General features: G+C 45.7%; 9 protein-coding genes across 9 annotated transcripts; 5 read left to right on the top strand and 4 right to left on the bottom strand.

Moving 5' to 3' along the window:
* Nucleotides 1-3,084: 3,084 nt before the first annotated feature.
* On the bottom strand, nucleotides 3,085-4,226 carry BDR25DRAFT_269494 (Redoxin). The gene is made up of 6 exons (XM_033687165.1): nucleotides 3,999-4,226; nucleotides 3,782-3,888; nucleotides 3,563-3,726; nucleotides 3,437-3,507; nucleotides 3,312-3,387; nucleotides 3,085-3,258 (listed from the first exon to the last, which is right to left on the bottom strand). The coding sequence occupies exons 1-6, from the start codon at nucleotides 4,046-4,048 to the stop codon at nucleotides 3,220-3,222; spliced, it is 507 nt and encodes a 168-aa protein (XP_033542732.1). The 5' UTR covers nucleotides 4,049-4,226; the 3' UTR covers nucleotides 3,085-3,219.
* Nucleotides 4,227-4,497: 271 nt separating this feature from the next.
* Nucleotides 4,498-5,319, top strand: BDR25DRAFT_306390 (DUF1348-domain-containing protein). Its single transcript, XM_033690617.1, has 3 exons — nucleotides 4,498-4,637; nucleotides 4,684-5,000; nucleotides 5,055-5,319. Exons 1-3 carry the CDS (start codon nucleotides 4,561-4,563, stop codon nucleotides 5,114-5,116), a joined length of 456 nt encoding a protein of 151 aa, XP_033542733.1. The 5' UTR covers nucleotides 4,498-4,560; the 3' UTR covers nucleotides 5,117-5,319.
* Nucleotides 4,932-5,809, bottom strand: BDR25DRAFT_306391 (uncharacterized protein). Its single transcript, XM_033690618.1, has 3 exons — nucleotides 5,722-5,809; nucleotides 5,313-5,658; nucleotides 4,932-5,259 (listed from the first exon to the last, which is right to left on the bottom strand). The coding sequence occupies exons 1-3, from the start codon at nucleotides 5,734-5,736 to the stop codon at nucleotides 5,213-5,215; spliced, it is 408 nt and encodes a 135-aa protein (XP_033542734.1). The 5' UTR covers nucleotides 5,737-5,809; the 3' UTR covers nucleotides 4,932-5,212.
* A 160-nt stretch (nucleotides 5,810-5,969) lies between these two features.
* BDR25DRAFT_294454 (rRNA processing protein Ipi1) lies at nucleotides 5,970-7,206 on the top strand. Its single transcript, XM_033688783.1, has 3 exons — nucleotides 5,970-6,101; nucleotides 6,157-6,229; nucleotides 6,277-7,206. Exons 1-3 carry the CDS (start codon nucleotides 6,051-6,053, stop codon nucleotides 7,164-7,166), a joined length of 1,014 nt encoding a protein of 337 aa, XP_033542735.1. The 5' UTR covers nucleotides 5,970-6,050; the 3' UTR covers nucleotides 7,167-7,206.
* Nucleotides 7,207-7,613: 407 nt separating this feature from the next.
* On the top strand, nucleotides 7,614-10,211 carry BDR25DRAFT_318039 (uncharacterized protein; the record flags this gene model as incomplete). The annotated part of the gene is made up of 5 exons (XM_033691722.1): nucleotides 7,614-7,649; nucleotides 7,715-7,850; nucleotides 7,907-7,969; nucleotides 8,018-8,222; nucleotides 8,273-10,211. 5 exons carry the CDS (start codon nucleotides 7,614-7,616, stop codon nucleotides 10,209-10,211), a joined length of 2,379 nt encoding a protein of 792 aa, XP_033542736.1.
* An 80-nt stretch (nucleotides 10,212-10,291) lies between these two features.
* On the top strand, nucleotides 10,292-10,740 carry BDR25DRAFT_80824 (uncharacterized protein). The gene has a single exon (XM_033699080.1). It carries the CDS (start codon nucleotides 10,373-10,375, stop codon nucleotides 10,643-10,645), a length of 273 nt encoding a protein of 90 aa, XP_033542737.1. The 5' UTR covers nucleotides 10,292-10,372; the 3' UTR covers nucleotides 10,646-10,740.
* Nucleotides 10,741-10,836: 96 nt separating this feature from the next.
* Nucleotides 10,837-11,849, bottom strand: BDR25DRAFT_318040 (oxidoreductase-like protein; the record flags this gene model as incomplete). The annotated part of the gene is made up of 2 exons (XM_033691723.1): nucleotides 10,837-11,699; nucleotides 11,774-11,849. 2 exons carry the CDS (start codon nucleotides 11,847-11,849, stop codon nucleotides 10,837-10,839), a joined length of 939 nt encoding a protein of 312 aa, XP_033542738.1.
* Nucleotides 11,850-12,622: 773 nt separating this feature from the next.
* BDR25DRAFT_378071 (phosphoglycerate mutase-like protein) lies at nucleotides 12,623-14,608 on the bottom strand. Its single transcript, XM_033697524.1, has 5 exons — nucleotides 14,183-14,608; nucleotides 14,078-14,123; nucleotides 13,920-14,012; nucleotides 13,074-13,737; nucleotides 12,623-13,019 (listed from the first exon to the last, which is right to left on the bottom strand). Exons 1-5 carry the CDS (start codon nucleotides 14,558-14,560, stop codon nucleotides 12,656-12,658), a joined length of 1,545 nt encoding a protein of 514 aa, XP_033542739.1. The 5' UTR covers nucleotides 14,561-14,608; the 3' UTR covers nucleotides 12,623-12,655.
* Nucleotides 14,609-14,899: 291 nt separating this feature from the next.
* Nucleotides 14,900-16,421, top strand: BDR25DRAFT_306394 (FMN-dependent alpha-hydroxy acid dehydrogenase). The gene has a single exon (XM_033690619.1). It carries the CDS (start codon nucleotides 15,066-15,068, stop codon nucleotides 16,392-16,394), a length of 1,329 nt encoding a protein of 442 aa, XP_033542740.1. The 5' UTR covers nucleotides 14,900-15,065; the 3' UTR covers nucleotides 16,395-16,421.
* The last annotated feature ends 450 nt before the right edge of the window (nucleotides 16,422-16,871 follow it).

The following is a 16,871-nucleotide window of genomic DNA, read 5'->3' on the forward strand; positions in this document are numbered from 1 at the left end:
CGCTAAAAGAAGTTATTTATAAAACTTTATAAATATATAACTTTCTAAGTAGGGCTTAATATAATTGCATAAATAACACTATGTAACGTGTTATTTAAAGGTAGTATCTCTAGTACAGTTAAGGTAAAGGCACTTGCAGTTGTACAAGTATTGTCTAATACAACTAGCTAGAGGACAACGCGGCCACTGGAGGATGCGGATGCGGCCTGCAGTGTACGTCGCAGTGCTACCTTCTTAGCAAGAGCGTTATTCTATTAATAGATTTAAGTAACATAATCTACACTTAAATTCTCTATAAATAATAAAGCATAGACCTAACTAGATTTATTTTACTTTACACACTAGTGTTATAGCTTTTTTTTATAACAAACTAAATATATATTTACAGACACTACTATGCCTAGAAGTATATTATAAAGTGCTTTAGTATTAGTTCTAAAATGTTTTTAACTAGATATAAATAAAACATACTTATATATTTTATTAACTATAAGATCTACTTTAATAGTATACTTAATTCTATAGTATTATAACAGCTTCTATTATAAGCACGTCCTTATATACACAGATAAAAGTAGAGGTGCTTAACATGTAAAGTTACTATAGTGTTTTTCTACTTAGATTCTAGCCTACTTATTAAAAGTAATAAGTATAAAAGTAGGGAGTGTGCCTGTCCTTAAAGTAGAAACTACACTTAGAGGCTCTAGCAGTAGCGTAGCTAGCAGAAAAAGTGCAATGTTGCACTTTAAACAGTAGGAACCTAGTACAACAACAGATCTGTCTTTTAAGGGGACATTATACTCCCCTAGTTAAGATAGAATACCCTTGTAGTAACACAGACTATTAGCTATATTAATCTAGTAATTGCCTATGTTTGCCTAGGCCTGCATATTAGACTTTGTCTAATATCTAGTAGAAGGCTAGTCTAACCTAGCAGTTTCTTAGCTAGACTCTTATAAGCAGACACTATTTACATTACTAGTATTACCTAGTGTAAAGCTTTAAGCTAATTAACTATATACTTTTACTTTATTAACTAGTAACTAATTTTGCGCTGTTTTTCTCTTTAAAGGCTGTCTATTTTATTTAGAGCAGAGTAGCAAAATGCTTAGTTTATATAAACCCTTAGAGTTAAACAACTAATATAGTAGAAATATATACATAGTACTTAATTAACTAAGTGCGCGTCTACTGCGCCTAGCACACTACTAGAGATTTAAAAGGCTCTTTATAATTAAGAACTTCTAGCATACAACGCAGTTAACATTAAGGATATTAACACTTATGCTTAGTAAGGTAGTAGCTACTATAATTTAAATACAGAATGTTAGCTTTTTAAACTTAGAATAACGCTTATTCTAGTTATATTTTTACACATTTATAGTAAACATCTCTACTATGTTGTACACGCACTGTAGACTATTGTTAATATTAGTTATATACTAATTATAAAGTTCTAGTCCTTCTGTTAAATAAAGGAGCATTAAGTAAAACTACACTACAGCTAACTAAATAGATATACACTTATTAATAAATATAACTATTTTAGAGATCTCTTTAGAATTAGTACACTTACTTAAAACACTTTTTTTTAGAAGGAAATAAAGACTATCTTATAAGTTAACTTTACCTTATAGTAAAGAAACTACTAAAATAGCAACATTAAAGTAATTAACTAACATGCAGATAACCTTAGTCTAGTACATATAGCAGCCTAGCGGACAGAAACTAGCGTAGCGTAAGACTGCATCCTCTGCAGTACTGTCTAACATAGTAGAACAGGTAAACTAGACAATATCCTTTTAAAGTATAACTTATAGTTAACTTAGCATTATAAACATAAGTTAAAACTTCTTTTAGTTTAATATAAAATAACATTTATTAATAGCTACTAATCTAATTTAAGACTGCAACTCTAGATTTTTTAAAATGTCCTAGAAAGCTCTACTAAAAGCCTACTTTAGCCTTATAAGTAGATAAGTAAATTTTTTATTAATAATTTAAGTAAACAGTCTCTACTAACTAGCCCTACTCTGCATATTAACAATGTATAGCTTAGATCTTTTTAGTTATTATATATTATCTAGCTGCTTATCTTTAAGCTTATTTAGTAAAATAATTTAGATAGTAATTTTAGTAGTTAACACTAAATAGGCATAGAAGATTATGCTTTTACTAAAACTAGTCTAAGTAATTAAAAAAGTATCCTTATAATTAAATATTAGTTACTTTAAAGTACAAACTTGCTTATTATATAGTAATAGGCTACTATTATTAGCGCTTATTATCTTTTCTTTGTAGAGGATCTGTGTAAGACACGCGTAGAAAACGTCCTTCTAGAATTTAACATTACAGACATCCTTAGCTGCTAAGATAAGGCTAGAAAGATCTTTTAACTTTATAGACAGAATAAAATTAATTTAAAGCTAAAAGCTTAAAAAAATAGGGCTTTAACTTATTACATTTAAAGTATTCTAATGTTTTTACTTCTTTTTACTTCTTTACTATTTTAAACACTTATCTTTTTTTTTCTTAACCTTTTTTTTTACTATACTTTAAAAGTTTCTAGAAGTCCTTAGAAGTCCTTAAAAGTTCTTAGAAGTTTTTAGAAGTTTCTAGAAGTTCTTAGAAGTTCCTAGAAGTTTTTTAGAAGTGTAAGATCTCTAACGCTCTTCTTATTAACTAAGTTGTATAATACAGTAGGTTAAGCATAGGTGTACTAATAACTATAACTGCACACCTACACCTGTTTACACTAAAGTTTTAATTACAGGAGGTAATAGAGAAGGCATGTGTGCCTTAGCTTCTGCAGTTATAGAGGGATACAACGTGTGGTGTTAACAGGAGTAATAGGATAGAGATAGATAGTTAATAGCTAGGACACACAACATGTTAAAAACATGTTTAATAATGTACTTCACTCTTTAAATAGTGTTAGATACATCTTAAAATGTGCCTATTATAAGAATAAATACCTCTGTTTTTAATTACATTAAACATTTTAATAGATACTAATGCTAGTGTAGTGCTATTGCATAATTTAATAGATTTATAAACTAAGATACATATAAACTTGCTCTATTTCTTCTTAGACGCTCTGTAGATAATTTTATACGTTGTTAGTAATTAGCCTCTAATTAGCCTAGAAGACCCTAGAAGTTTTAATTAGCTTAGAAGTTTTAGAAGTTTTGTCTAATCTAAAATAGTATTAGTGCAAAATCATCTGTGGGGCGGCTGACTCGTGAGATAACCAGAGACCTGATTGTTCATCAGCATGTTCCCGTGACAAAATAGGTTGTAATAATGCTTACAGAAACCTCGCCTGGGCTCTTCTCATTCTCAGCGTAGATGACCTTGCCGCTGTCGAAGACCATAGCCCAGCGGCCACTTAGAATGGATTAGCAAGTAACACCCGCGCAAGACTACTGCAACTCACTTCCGATCTCCCATGCCGGCTGCCCACCCGTAGTCCTTGGAGAAAAAAGTCTTGGTGTCGCTAAGGAACAGCTTAATCCTTCATTAGTTACCGCTAGAGCCTTGTGCTGAATGTCTCCATGCTTACAATCTCATCACCCTTCACGCCATTCACCTTACCCCACGCATTCATGACCCACGAGTCGTTGGAAGCAATGACGGCTACAATGTCAACACCCTTGCTCTTGAACTGGCTGAGTTTCTCGATGTACGGTGGAAGGTGACGAGCTTGACAGCCAGGGGTGAAAGCACCTGCACGAGGGATTCCATCAGCGTCGCATGAGGCTGAAAAGAGGGAGGTACGCACCTGGGACGCTGAAGAGGACAACCTTTTTGCCCTTCCACTCTTTGCTCGCATCATACTCTTGCGGCCTTCCACAGGCAGTTGGATCAGAGTCGGTGATCGGAGCCCACCTGTACAGAGCTATTAGGTCGGGCTAGACAATGAATCCCTAAGATGACTTGCTGCGCAAAGTTTGACACAGGGCAGCTGTGTAGATGCAGGAGGGTTGTCTGGCACTCACTCAAACTTGACTCCCTCCGGCAAAGTGTCGCCGACTTTGAGAGGTGACATTTTTGGTCAATTGGAGATTGAGGTCTGATTTGGATTTGAAGGTAACTGTTCACGATAGGTGTTATGAGGCTCTTGGGGTTTGTTCCGAGGCCGAGCTTGGAGGGGTTCAGCGATTTACAATCCTCGGTGGGCGGTGGGGCACACGGGGCGATGACGCAATGGCTTCGGTGAGTGCCTGAGAAACCGCACACCGCATGCCGGATCATCCTTCAGCTTCGAGGCTGCTAGGGAGCGATTGAGCCTTTTCAAGGACACCAGAAACTTTCAAGAACTAGATTAAAGGTTTAATACGAGTTTTTTCTGGTGCAAGCATCGGATTTCTGTTGCGGTAAAGAGTCTGGGGTGATGCAACACATTTTAGTCATATAAATCGGCATGCAGCGGACATGCCGACTAAGCTATCAGCAGAGGCCACCATGTAAGAACAAATAGGGTGAGGGTATATAAGGGGACAGTGTTGCTGTGTTGACTGAATGAGTAGACGACCCCCTTTGAAATTCGCTCAAGCCAAGATGTCTCTTACCCCTCCATTTACCGCAGAAACCGCCCATGCCAAAGTCAAGAAGGCCCAAGACCTTTGGAACACTCAGTGAGCCAACTATATCCATCAAAGGAGCTTGGACTGATAGTACCAGGGATCCTAAAACAATTGCGAAGGCATATACACCAGATAGCATTTGGAGGAATCGTGCCTCGTTTTTAACCGGAACAGCGGCGATTGAGGACTTCCTGACTAAGAAATGGGAAAAGGAAAAAAGTTACCGTCTCCGTAAAGAGCTGTTCGCTTTCACGGAGAACAAGATTGCAGTCCAGTTCTGGTATGAGTATCAAGATGCCCACGACGGCATGAAATGGAAGCGTTGCTATGGCCTAGAGGATTGGACATTTACTGAGGATGGAAGGATGCGGAAGCGTCAAATGAGTGGTAATGATGTTGAGATCAGTGAAGCTGGCAAGGCTCCTCATTTAGCGCAAATCTATGAGCGTCTGCTGACAGGTACTCTAGAGCGGTGGTATAAAGACGGTGTCGATGTGAACGAAGTTGATATCAGTGAGGCTCATTGGTAATGAGTTAAAACAAGCACTAGGTTCAAAATCGAGGGGTATCATTTAACGCCGATAAAAGTCCAACGCCAATTATGACATGCGTACTTGTTAGATCCGTTATGCTGGGGGTGTATCGTGAATTACGACTAGGATGAACTTGGGATCTAGATTCATTTTAGCACAATTTCGCTGAATCAATCAGGCCAGGGGCGCGCACCAGGCACGATGACCAGTTCATTCTTTTTGGTTCTTAACCTTAGCAGCTTGACCTCGTCTTCCTTGTCCAACTCATCCACTAGCTTGCCAGCTGAGCTCAGAAATGACCATACCATGCTTGCTACATCTTCCGCACTGTGTATGCCACCTTCCTTCCTTCCGTTGCTGTAGTTGTCCGGGGCATTGTCGATGGACGAGGGCAGAGTGTTATTTGGATTTGTAGAGGTATTGTTCGAGATCAAGCCGGACGTGCGCACAATGGCGCCGTTCTCGCGAGAAAGTACGAGAGTGCTTTGTACGCCAGGCTTTTGGCTGAGTCGCGTGAGGAGTGAGAGGGTCTCGTCGGGCTGCTTCTGATGTTAACGATGGATTCAAATTCGAATTAATACCTGGATGAGGCAGCATCATACCGCATTTTGGGCCATTGTGGGATGAAGCTAATCCTCGGTGCCGGTTTGGTTAGGGAAATTCCAGATAGTCCCATGGACTTACTGACTGAAGTGATTCTTGAACGAGGGATATGGTCGAGCTCAGGTGCGTTTTGCCAAGAGATACTAGCACTAGCCTTGAAACAGCTAGCGCGCTTGCAAGGATTCCGAAATTTTACCTTTCAGCAATCAATCTGCAGGTCCTTCTGATGTGAAACACTCTCCGACTTTCAACATTCATGCTTCTTATATCCTCGCATTCTCGGCATATTCTTTGGGGAAAGCGTCTTGACAGCGGATGAGAGAACATCATGGGGGGTTCCAGTGCTAAAAGGAAGAAGGAAAAGAAGAAAGATTTCCAGGCAAGTTCACTTTTCGCAAATCCGCCCATTTAACCAACTCTTGACAGCTTCGTAGAAACCAAAGTTGAAGGTCGGGAAGGCAAAGCCGAAAGCGGCCAACTTCACAGACACAAGTTTCAAAGCCAAATGTAGGATTAGAAACCCTAGCTTAGCGATATATGGCTGACCTCTCTAGCAATTGTATTGACTCAACAGTCTCTTTCAGCGAATGCGCCATCCGTGGTTGCACAGTGCTCTCATCATCTTTCCATGCTCGCTCACAAGTCCGATTCGCAGAGACGTGACTCTCTGGCATATTTGACCACAGCAATCACAAACACTCCCGCTGGTGCTCCGCTACCACAACCAACATCAATCATTCTACCGGCTGTGCAACGTCTCATTCTGGATGGTTCCAACGCTGTGCGACAACAGCTTCTCAAGCTCCTTCAAAGTCTACCAAAGAACGACATCGCAAGCTATAGTGATCAACTGTTATTGCATACCCGAGCTGGAATGACCCATATAGCGACAGAAATTCGAACTTTTGCTCTGGATGTTCTGGAATGGTTACTCGGAGTAGCAGGTGATGAAGTTGTTAGTGGCGTAGGTGGTTGGGTCAAGATGCTCAAGTGTTTTATTGGCCTCTTAGGCTGGCAAAATGAAACGTCAGGTAAATGGTCGGCCCCTAAATCATTTGGGAAATCGGGCGGAGACGCAAAGATCATGGTCAAGCAGATGAATGCTCTTGCAGCATTTTTGAGAGCAGGGCTTGTGCCTTCTCAAACTGAAGAACCAATTGATGTAGGCGGTACTACCTTTCCACTCTGGCAGTGCGAGCACCACATGGTGTCTGAACGATCAAACACATTTGTGCACTTGAATCTGTTCGGGGCTCCAAGGGACGAAGAAGCAGAGATGTATGAAGACCGAGAGGATCGACAGAGAGTTTTTCACGATAAAGCAGAAGCTGCAATTGTTGCTGGTCTTGACCAGGTAACGAAAGGCGGCGGAGAGTTGGGCCGTGCGGCTGCTCAACTGCGAAAAGTAGTGAGAGAAGGCATGTCGGACTTCCGCAGTGATTAGAGTTCAATGACTCAGAATTCGAAGGAGCGTCCCAGAAATGAAAGGCGTCATTTGTAAAGTGCCTCCAGAAAGCACAGAACCAATATATAGTGACCATCACCTCAACTAATTAGAGATTTAGTCTATTACGCTAAGCGTTACACACTAATGCGAGGTGATCGTGTGACAAGATTAGCTTCCAATCATATCCAGATATATTAACGCAACTGCTTATCAATTGACAGGCCCCACTTATTTCTCCCCCCTTTTAAAGGCTGCTCCTTCTACTCCTGTAACATAATTTGCTTTTCTTCTTTTCTTCTTTTTTACTATTATCTTTCTAACTAAGTATATAAAATATAGTCTAAACATAAACAATCATAAATAAGAAGCTTAAAACTGCCAAAAAAAGCTCTACAGTTTCATTGGATAAGTTTTGCTCCTAGCGACACTTACCAATCATAGCGCATGCCTGAGATGCCAATGGCAGCCAATCAACACGAAGTAAGCGTCAAGCCTTCTGACAGCTGATCCAATTCAAAGCAATAGCCACTACTCACAACATGCAGCCCAGCATTAAAGATGAAGATGACGACGGAGACGAATTCTTCGACGATGATGATGAGGGCAGGGACTTCACCTACAAGCCTTGCCCTCGATTGCCGCAGCCCTTTGTGGTGATGCGAACATTGGGGGATTTAATGAGTTAGAAACCTTATGCCTTCACTCGTGTGATCCGAGGTACTAATAGTATTGTGAAGAGGCATTAGATGCCGGCAGCATCGATGTCGACCCGGAATACCAGAGAGAGGTTGTATGGACAGGTAAGAGAGAGTTTCTTGGTTGATTTATTCGCTGACATACAAATGTAGCCGATAGAATGACGGGACTCGTCAACTCGTTGATGGAAAATTACTACATCCCGCCTATCATTCTGAACAAGAAGGAATACAAAAACCCAAATGGTAATGGTTCTTCGTACTCGATGGTTTGCGTCGACGGCAAGCAGCGTCTATCGTCCGTTCGAGCGTTCATTAAGGGTATGATTCCGTGCCATGACTATCGCGGACAGAAATGGTAATTGTTTATACACTATCGAACCGCTTCGCAACAGCTGACTGTTCTAGGTGGTTTGTCGATCCTTCCAATAAGCCCTCCAAAAGGATTCTTCCTGAAGCTGCTCGAAAGGAGTTCCTGGGCAAGGACCTCGTGTCAACCGAGTTCTCTGGCCTAACTCCAGAACAAGAAGAGGACCTCTTCGCAAGAGTGCAAATGGGGATGCAACTAACCTTGGCGGAGAAGATGCGTGCATCGAACGGGCCATGGCAAGAATTGGCCAAGCTTTTCGTCGACGATTTCGCTGTGATCTTTGCGCTGTTGAAGGATCGAGCACGCTCTAAAGATTTCCAGCTTGCTCTCTCGTGCTTCAGTCAAATTATCGAGGTTGAGAATCCCTCCAACGCTAACGGCATCCCTATGCTAAAGACGAATTATAAATCTCTTCCAAAACTACTGTCGAATCATGCGGCAATGGACGATCAAATCAGATCCCACTTAGCGAATACATTCGCTACTTTCAAGGAACTGGTCCAAGAAAGCCCAGAGACGTTCACAAATGTGGAACGAAAACTGAAAGGTGTTCAGACCTTCGCTCCCATCGAACTCGTTGCTGTCGCGGTCCTTATCTCGATGTACTCCCACAAGCGAAACAACAAACTTCTCCTAGGTGACATCCGTACCCTGCGGAATAGACTCCGTGACAACTTCGTTGATATCCGAATGAACGCGCCTGTTTGGAAGTTTATCTGGGGATTCCTCAACGACTTAGAAGCTTATCGTGGAACTATCGAGGGAGTTACGATTGACCGGAACGTGAGACTTTCTGTGCCCGTTTCCGATGTTACTGGTACACCAGCTCAGAAAGCACCAGGATCGTCGCCAGGCAGTGCGAAGAGGAGGGGAAGGCCAACAGCACGTCCGAAACAAGCATCGTTTGTAGCCGTAAACGCAGCTTCATCCGTCGTCCCAGTTGAACCTCATCCGCCGAAACGACAACGAGTTGAGCAGAGGAGGCCGAAAACTTTTCCAGGAAGCGTTGTCTACCCCCCCTTCCCCGGGGATAGCGTCCATGGCTTTGTTACTACTGGCGTTGGTTCCTCGGCACTTCCTCTCGTCATAGACGATGATCCAGCGCCACCTCATCCAGCGTCTCGTAGACAACCAAGTAAAGCTCTAGCAGCATCTTCTCAGAGACACACGCCTAGTATGTCGCGAATCGGGACAAACGAATATAAGTTCACTACCCCACCAGTCCCTACTTCGCCGGATGAGTATAGTGGTATGCACTGCCAATCTCCACATACCCCCTCCACTCTCCAGGTACGCCAGAATCACGTCTCCGAGATGAGCAGCAATGGTTCACCTATGGAACCTATGGAACCTATGGGCATGATGGCTGCCCCTGTATCGCTTGCACAAATGGCACCGGCGGCACGAATACTCCAGCGTCATCCACAACATCAACAAGCACAGCAACATCATCACCAAACCCGACAATCTCAGCGCCATCACCAACTTGATCCTGTCCGGCCTCACCCGCAACCCAACCAACCGCAGCACCGCACACAACCCCAACAGCCCCCACCAGCACCAAGCCGTCTAAACACATCCGCAACCCTCGTCCACGTCGAAGACCAACTCCAAGCAATCCTCAACGCCGCTAAATCCTCATCTCCAGAGGAACCACACCCACCCCAACTCGCCCGCTCCTATCCCCAATCCCTCCCTAGAAAATTTCCTACCCCTAGCCCTCCCCAACTCAACGGTACAATTGATCTAACCGACGACGTCGAGGAGGAACGTCAAAACCTCCTCTCTTCCTTTGGCAGCAGGGCCACTGCCGCAAGCGAAAGTATTGAGAATAAGCGCGTGCGCATCCTGGCTGAGTTCCGCGCTATGAAGAATCCTACCACTGGATCGAGGCTAGGATTGGGATCTGGATCTGGATTTCCCGTTGCGGGCGGCAAGAGGGAGCAGTCAATGTTAGGTGCGTCATCGTCACCTTAGAATTTACCGGTTAGGACGTCACCAGAAACGAAGGAGTTGAGAAAGGCTGCAAATAAGGGCATTTGAGCTCAACCTCAGTGATACCCTTGTCAATGAGAACCAGAAATCGTTTCCCTCGGTACTAGTTGGCGAATACATGCCTCTGTCCATTCGACTTGTGTATGCGCTTTCCGCATTACACTCTACACCTTAGGGTTTTCGGACCGGTCGCCGCAGCTACTACCCCTTGTGGTTTCACGGGTTTCTCGAGCAATACCCATCTCCATGCTACATATATCTATCCCTATTTTCCCGATTCCTCTGAGAATGTGCGTAGGAGAAATTTTGCATTAGTCCCCATTTCCCACCCACCAATACATATTCCTTTTATGGCGTTGCTCTGTCCAACAGCGCTTATGAGCCGAAGAGGTAGAGCTCAGCTTGAAGCCAAGTAGTGGGGCTGAAATTGAGTGCATTACCTGCTTCAAGCAGATAGTATAGAACATAGATAATTAAAGTATTTAGCAACACTGTTATGCTGCTTCGCCTGGAACCAGTCATAATAACCGAACCCCCAATAATCTATTAGATATCTTGAAGAACTCCCCGACACTCCAAAATCCCGTTTACACCATTCCCCATCACCTCAATACCCATGCTTCTCCAGCTCTACCTCTGTATACTCCCACAACTTCTTCCCCAACCCCGCATCCCTACTCTTCTTACTCCCCGACCCCGTCTTCCCCACCGGCGTATAAAACTCGCCGTTTGTCAATCCCTCCTTCTTTGTTGTCGCCGCCCACGTCTGATTCAACGCACCCCCCGTCGTGTCCTTATAATGGCCTGGTAGAATTGGCGTCAGCAGTTGATAAAGCCCGACCAAGAGCCGCATAATAAAATTCGACTTGAGAGAGGCGTATAGGTCTGTGACAATGACGCCGGGGTGGATGGATACGGTTGTTATCTCGGGGTAGCGGGCGGCGAGTTCGTTCGAGAAAAGGATGTTTGCGAGTTTGGATTGGCCGTAACGCGTCCAGGTTGATCTTTGCTGTAGTGTGGATTGCGTCTGGATGATGCCTTCAGATGGCGCCATCATATGCCCTATGCTGCTGAGATTGATGATGCGGACGTCGGCACCGGGCTGCTTAGCCGTCTCGAGCAAAGTCGGGAGGAGCAGTTTTGTGAGAAGTGCGTGGCCCATGTGGTTTGTGCCGAATTGAATCTCGTAGCCTTCTTTTGTGAGACTGTAGGGCGTGGCCATAACACCGGCGTTGTTGATGAGGATGTCGAGGCGTGATTCCTTGGCCTGAAAGATGTCGGCGGCGGCTTTGATGGAGGCCATGGATGTGAGGTCGAGGGGGAGGTGTTCGATGGGTGCATCCGGAACGAGCTTTTTGATATCGGCGATTGCGGAAGTGGCTTTGGAGGCGGTGCGTGCGGCGAGGTAGATTCGTGAAGGGGAATGTTGAGAGAGGTAGAGGATGGTTTGCTTGCCTAGGCCTGCGTTGCCTGTTTACTTGCGGTTAGCGTTGCGTCCTTTGGTGGTTCTAATTGCTTTGCGAAAGGCTCCGTAAGACACATACCTCCAGTGACCAAAATGACCTTCCCCGCCAGGCTCGGGATATCCGTCACCGGATTGAACTTCACGCCTTTGCCCATACTCCGTAAGGTATGTGAGAGTGTCGGTATCAAGAAGTTGAAGAAGAGGAAGATTGTTGTGGCAGAAATTTCAAAGACCTGTGTTAGGATATATATACCAATCTTTAACGCCGACTTTTTTGGACGCTGATATGCTTGTTCGACCGTTACGTCCGTTGGCCGGATGCGATGTTCGTCCATCATTGATATCTCACGATGTGCATCTTGGACAGTGGCGGGAGAGCCGAGGGACTTGCCGTTTCAGGCAAGGCGGCGACAAGTGACACGGCGCTATCGCCTGGGTGGCAGCTTCATGTGGCTTCCTAGCCCCCGTCCGAAAAGCAGAACGTCCGGGGCTCTGGGGCAAAATAGTTTTGTGTTTAGTCGTAGTCGGGGCTTCGGACGGCCTGCGGAGAGATGTCTCTTCCTTCGCCCCGACCCGACGGAATTCGCTGCAATTGGTAGTGCTGATCTTGGCGTCGCTATTGTGGTTAAGCTTTAGACAGGCATTAGTAGGAGAGGCAATGATTGAGACCCAGCATATTAGCATTGACGACAGAGCCTGACTTGGACTGAATTTAGGGCTACCATTTTTCTCCTCCTAACACTCGTATTTGGTCCGGACTGGGGCTCCATAGTTCAAAATGTTCCCATTACTGTTCCATGTTGGGTGCTGACCCTTTGACGCTGATGATGGACTCAGTCTACAGAGATATACTGCTCTTGGTCTATAGCACACGTCTATATTTTAATACACTAACGAGGCTGTGAGTCTCTCACACTGCCCAAAAGCTTGACAGGCACGTCGCAAAGCCCCCAGAAGCAAATCACTGATGTAAGAATGTGATCCTCTCCGGCGCCTCATCATCGAGTCCACACTTCTCTCTAAAATGCCCCACCTCCTCGCCTTTCCGCTTGACTCTATCCCTGAACTCGGCAAGTGGACAACTACTTCCAGGACCTCCATCGCATTCGGGAATTGTAGTGATTCCATCGTTGATGTTGATTCTGACGAAATGATTCTGTTGGGTCCCGCACGAGAGCAGCTCGAAGATGATGCGACCGCCCATCGGGGACACCTGAGATTTCCGCCACTTCCGCGATGAAGGGATATGTGTAATTGGGAGGTGCTCATCGTCGTTGATAATGTCAAGGGCTGTGATCATTGGAGCTATATCCCCATCGTGAACACTACGGGCGTCAGTGCTTCTCGCAAGCACAGAGTTGGACTTAGCAAAGACTCACAAGCTGAAGAATAGTGGACCAGCGCTGGGTCCCTCAAGCATGAGATTTGTCGTCGCATTCAGCCACAACCAGCCCATCACTGCTCCATACTTTGTTCCTGGGCCAGCCCGGTAGTAATGCAAGATATCCCTCGCATACTCAAAGTTCAAAAACTCATTCTGGGTGAAGACATCACACCAATGACTGCTCCCCCTAACAGTTGTCTCAAAACCGCACATTTCTTGCATAGCATAGATCTCGTCGTCAGTGAACTCCATTCCCGGATTCTGTTTCAGAAGACGTTCGCGAATCGCAGGCATGTACGTAGCCCGGTAGTTCTGCATAGTTTTGGGCCCTTTATCGTGTCCTTCCTCTGTGTCCTCAATGTATTTAAGGCAAGTGTCTCCTGGGGTTAGCGTGTTCCCACCGAGGTCAGACCTCTCGGGGATGATCTCCAGATGGGCTGCCCTTTCCCAATCAAGGCCGAAAAATCCGGCTCCGAAATAGCGCGCAGTGTCGATGACCCTCTCCGAGTCACTAGCCCAAAATCTAGTCTTGCGTTCCAGAGATTTGGGATTAGCAAGGAGATTGTGGTATCGAGTGCGGAGCCGAACACCTGTGGTGAAGGATCCTAGAGTTCCAGAGAAAGGACCCGTCGAGGTGAGCTGCTCCATCTGCGAATCGTCTTTGGCATACTGTCAACATAATTCTCAAGCAGGTAAGGGTGATCTCCGAGACATCTGCAATGACTTGTGGGCATGCGTTGAGGGCAGACAAGAATAGAAGCTGAGAAGACACGCGTTGGGTTGGTTGATTTTTGCAGGAGCATGTATTTCGCTACGTGACAAGAATGGAGGACAAACCCACCTGACCAGAAAAGCTCCCAATGGTTGACGAAAGCCAAGTCACCTTGGAATCTGATCCTGCTCTGCTTCATCCTGTCTAGAAGTTTAATCATTCCTTGACTTTCCAGTAAGCTCATGACACCTGAAGTTCCAGTGCGGGCTAGGCAAAAATGAACCCACTTCTGCCAACTCTAAACGTTGGATATCTCTCCGCATGTCTTGACATCTTCAATCAAAGAATCGATGTCAGCATGTAGTCGACCCTCTAACCCTCCCCGAACCTACCATATGCACTTGATCCACGGCGCAGCCATCAGGAACAGCAATGCCTCCCTCTACCACATTGTCTACTTTCTCGACCCAGGGTCCGTTGCCTCCAAGATGGTACAGTATATTCCAATCGTGTGTCACAGCGCCGCCGCCCTGTCCACGACCAGGGCTGGCTTCAGCGCTGCTCCAGATGCGTTGGGGATGCCACCAGCTATGCCAGCTTGAGTGATGCGGCTTTCCTGTATATTCATACTCGAAGTATCTGGAATGCTGAGCCTCTATCACTATAGGGACACATTTTTGCGAGAATGAATTCCACCAGACGGCGAAAAGAGCAACCGCCAAAGAGGATACGAGGATTACGACTGTGATAATCGGGGTGGGAGATGGCATCGCAATTACAATCTGTTCAGGCCAGTCGGGGAGTGAGTAACGTCAGAGCACTTCATGGTTGGCTGTCGCAGAAGTTGTTCAAAGAAAGTCGGTGTGCTGAGGCGCTATGCCGGATTGGGCACCATCCTCAACATCCACATCCTCCCATCAATATCAGTGACAGAAGATGCTCGTAGGATGACATATTTCAATACGGGTGCAAAGTCCGTAGGTGTTGCAAGACAGATGTGGAATGCATGAATGATGATTGACGAGTCAACTCGAGGCACTGAACCGAGGCAACAGATGCTAGCGTCGGGCTTCACGCTTTCTCCAACATCAACCCTTCGTTGGTATGGAGCATGGTTAGCCACGAAGAAACCCCTTCATCAAGCTACTATATAAAAAGCCTTCGGACCTTTGAGCTGCTAGGAATTTCTCTCACCAGAAGCTTACGGATCGACTTCATCGCCGTTGAGAAACCGGGCCTCAGCTAAAAACACCCGCCAAGATAACACCGGCCACGATGGCGGGTGACATCCCAAGCTTGAAGGACATTCCCGAGCCTGATCCCGAGTCGTTCGTGCGGTACCAACGGGACATCTACGCCAACCTTCGAAAGCCGGCCTTCTCCACGAAACCGACAGAATGGGAGGCTCAGGCGCGGAAAGCCATACCCCTGTCCAACTTTCTGTATATTTATGGATCCGCCAGTTCAGAAGAAACCCACGCAGGCAATTTGTCAGCCTTCGATCGCTACCGACTGCGCCCTTGGATGCTCGTTGAAGCCACACGGCGTGATTTATCGGTCGAGCTTTTTGGCACCCGGTACAGCAGCCCGTTGCTCGTTGCCCCAATTGGCGTGCAAGAAATTGCGCACCCTGATGGAGAAGAAGCAACGGCCCGAGCATGCGCATCCGTCAAAATCCCGATGATTCTATCCACTGCGGCAACGAGATCAATCGAACAGGTGGCAAAGGCTAATGGCGATGGTGATCGTTGGTATCAATTGTATTGGCCTAAACCCCAGGCTGAGGAGCTTACCGTGAGCCTACTTTCACGTGCTAAAGCAAATGGCTTCAAAGTTTTAGTGGTCACGTTGGACACCTTCATGATCGGATGGCGGCCTAATGACCTGGACGAATCATATCTACCTTTCATCTATGGGCAAGGCTGCCAGGTTGGATTTTCCGACCCAGTCTTCAACCGCATGTACGAGAAGATGCGGGCGGAGGATACCAGGAGCGCAACCGAAAAGCTTTCAGAGATATGGCAAATCCTGAAGCGACCTGGCACATTTTCGGGGACCATGAGAGTCTTAGCTAATGCTGCGACAATGAAAAAGGCGATGCTTTTTACGACTCTCGTCTCCTCTGGAACATACCGTGAATGGAAGCATTTACAAATTCTCCGAAAATATTGGGACGGACCAATTGTTTTGAAAGGTATCCAAACTGTAGAGGACGCCCACCGTTCCATAGATCATGGGATGGACGGTATTATTGTCTCTAACCACGGCGGCCGACAGTTGAATGGCGCAATCTCATCTCTTGATGCTCTGGCTGAAATTGGAGGTGACGGAAGAGTTAAGAAATCGGGTCTAACTGTCCTATTTGACAGCGGGATTCGTACCGGTAGTGATGTTCTTAAGGCCATTGCTCTTGGAGCAAAAGCTGTTCTCCTTGGACGGCCTTACGTCTACGGATTAGCGATGGGGGGTGAGAGCGGAGTGAAACACGTGCTCGAATGTATTCTCGCAGACACCGACAATTCTTTGGCAAACCTTGGCAAGAAGAGTATATCGGATCTAAGTCGGGAGGATTTGAGGGTCATGCAGCAGCCAGCCAAGCTGTAGCAAAAAGGTGTTAAGCATGTAGGTACGACATATTCGCGCTTTCGGATTTCACTCCGGAGAATTTGACAAGTTTAATCTCTTGCTAGAATCAGGGAGCAGGTTGACAGGATGCGAAACACGCAATCGCACTGTCTATCCATCGACGATGCAGCAGAGAGGAATGACAATTGTAGCCATGTGGCAATGTTGTGGAACAGAATGCACCGCAACAGTGAACCGGTTAGGGTAAGCGGGATCACATTGCTTTTTCGCTTTACCGTTCAAGAGCAGCAGCTGTGCCGCTGCCATTGGCTCTCAGCACCTCAGGAGCAAAAACAAGTTGTTAAAGTGGACTGACTCTCTCCATGGCGTTTCTTGGCGATATGATGCTTAACCTTCTAACCACTGCCCTCACTGGGCTGAGAAACCCAGCGAAGAGGCTCCTGTCAAATGCGCAGGAGCTGTACGCGACAAGGGCTAATCCCGCCGTACTGGAGA

Source organism: Lindgomyces ingoldianus (genome assembly GCF_010093535.1).
Source record: "Lindgomyces ingoldianus strain ATCC 200398 unplaced genomic scaffold BDR25scaffold_36, whole genome shotgun sequence".
NCBI lineage: Eukaryota > Fungi > Ascomycota > Dothideomycetes > Pleosporales > Lindgomycetaceae > Lindgomyces > Lindgomyces ingoldianus.

Excerpts from the sequence above, each read along its gene's own strand:
- BDR25DRAFT_80824 (XM_033699080.1), top strand. The coding sequence starts at position 10,373 with ATGCGCTTTCCGCATTACACTCTACACCTTAGGGTTTTCGGACCGGTC.
- BDR25DRAFT_306390 (XM_033690617.1), top strand. The coding sequence starts at position 4,561 with ATGTCTCTTACCCCTCCATTTACCGCAGAAACCGCCCATGCCAAAGTC. Across the intron at positions 4,638-4,683 it reads CAAGACCTTTGGAACACTCA|GGATCCTAAAACAATTGCGA; the intron begins GTGAGCCAACTA and ends TGATAGTACCAG. Across the intron at positions 5,001-5,054 it reads TGTTGAGATCAGTGAAGCTG|AGCGGTGGTATAAAGACGGT; the intron begins GCAAGGCTCCTC and ends CAGGTACTCTAG.
- BDR25DRAFT_269494 (XM_033687165.1), bottom strand. The coding sequence starts at position 4,048 with ATGTCACCTCTCAAAGTCGGCGACACTTTGCCGGAGGGAGTCAAGTTT. Across the intron at positions 3,889-3,998 it reads CCGGAGGGAGTCAAGTTTGA|GTGGGCTCCGATCACCGACT; the intron begins GTGAGTGCCAGA and ends AGCTCTGTACAG. Across the intron at positions 3,259-3,311 it reads AGAGCCCAGGCGAGGTTTCT|GTCTCTGGTTATCTCACGAG; the intron begins GTAAGCATTATT and ends ATGAACAATCAG.
- BDR25DRAFT_294454 (XM_033688783.1), top strand. The coding sequence starts at position 6,051 with ATGGGGGGTTCCAGTGCTAAAAGGAAGAAGGAAAAGAAGAAAGATTTC. Across the intron at positions 6,102-6,156 it reads AAAAGAAGAAAGATTTCCAG|AAACCAAAGTTGAAGGTCGG; the intron begins GCAAGTTCACTT and ends ACAGCTTCGTAG. Across the intron at positions 6,230-6,276 it reads CACAAGTTTCAAAGCCAAAT|CAATTGTATTGACTCAACAG; the intron begins GTAGGATTAGAA and ends TGACCTCTCTAG.
- BDR25DRAFT_378071 (XM_033697524.1), bottom strand. The coding sequence starts at position 14,560 with ATGCCATCTCCCACCCCGATTATCACAGTCGTAATCCTCGTATCCTCT. Across the intron at positions 14,013-14,077 it reads AACGTTTAGAGTTGGCAGAA|GAATGATTAAACTTCTAGAC; the intron begins GTGGGTTCATTT and ends TGGAAAGTCAAG. Across the intron at positions 13,020-13,073 it reads GGTCCACTATTCTTCAGCTT|TGTTCACGATGGGGATATAG; the intron begins GTGAGTCTTTGC and ends TGACGCCCGTAG.
- BDR25DRAFT_306391 (XM_033690618.1), bottom strand. Across the intron at positions 5,260-5,312 it reads TGAACTGGTCATCGTGCCTG|ATCCCAAGTTCATCCTAGTC; the intron begins GTGCGCGCCCCT and ends AAATGAATCTAG.
- BDR25DRAFT_306394 (XM_033690619.1), top strand. The coding sequence starts at position 15,066 with ATGGCGGGTGACATCCCAAGCTTGAAGGACATTCCCGAGCCTGATCCC.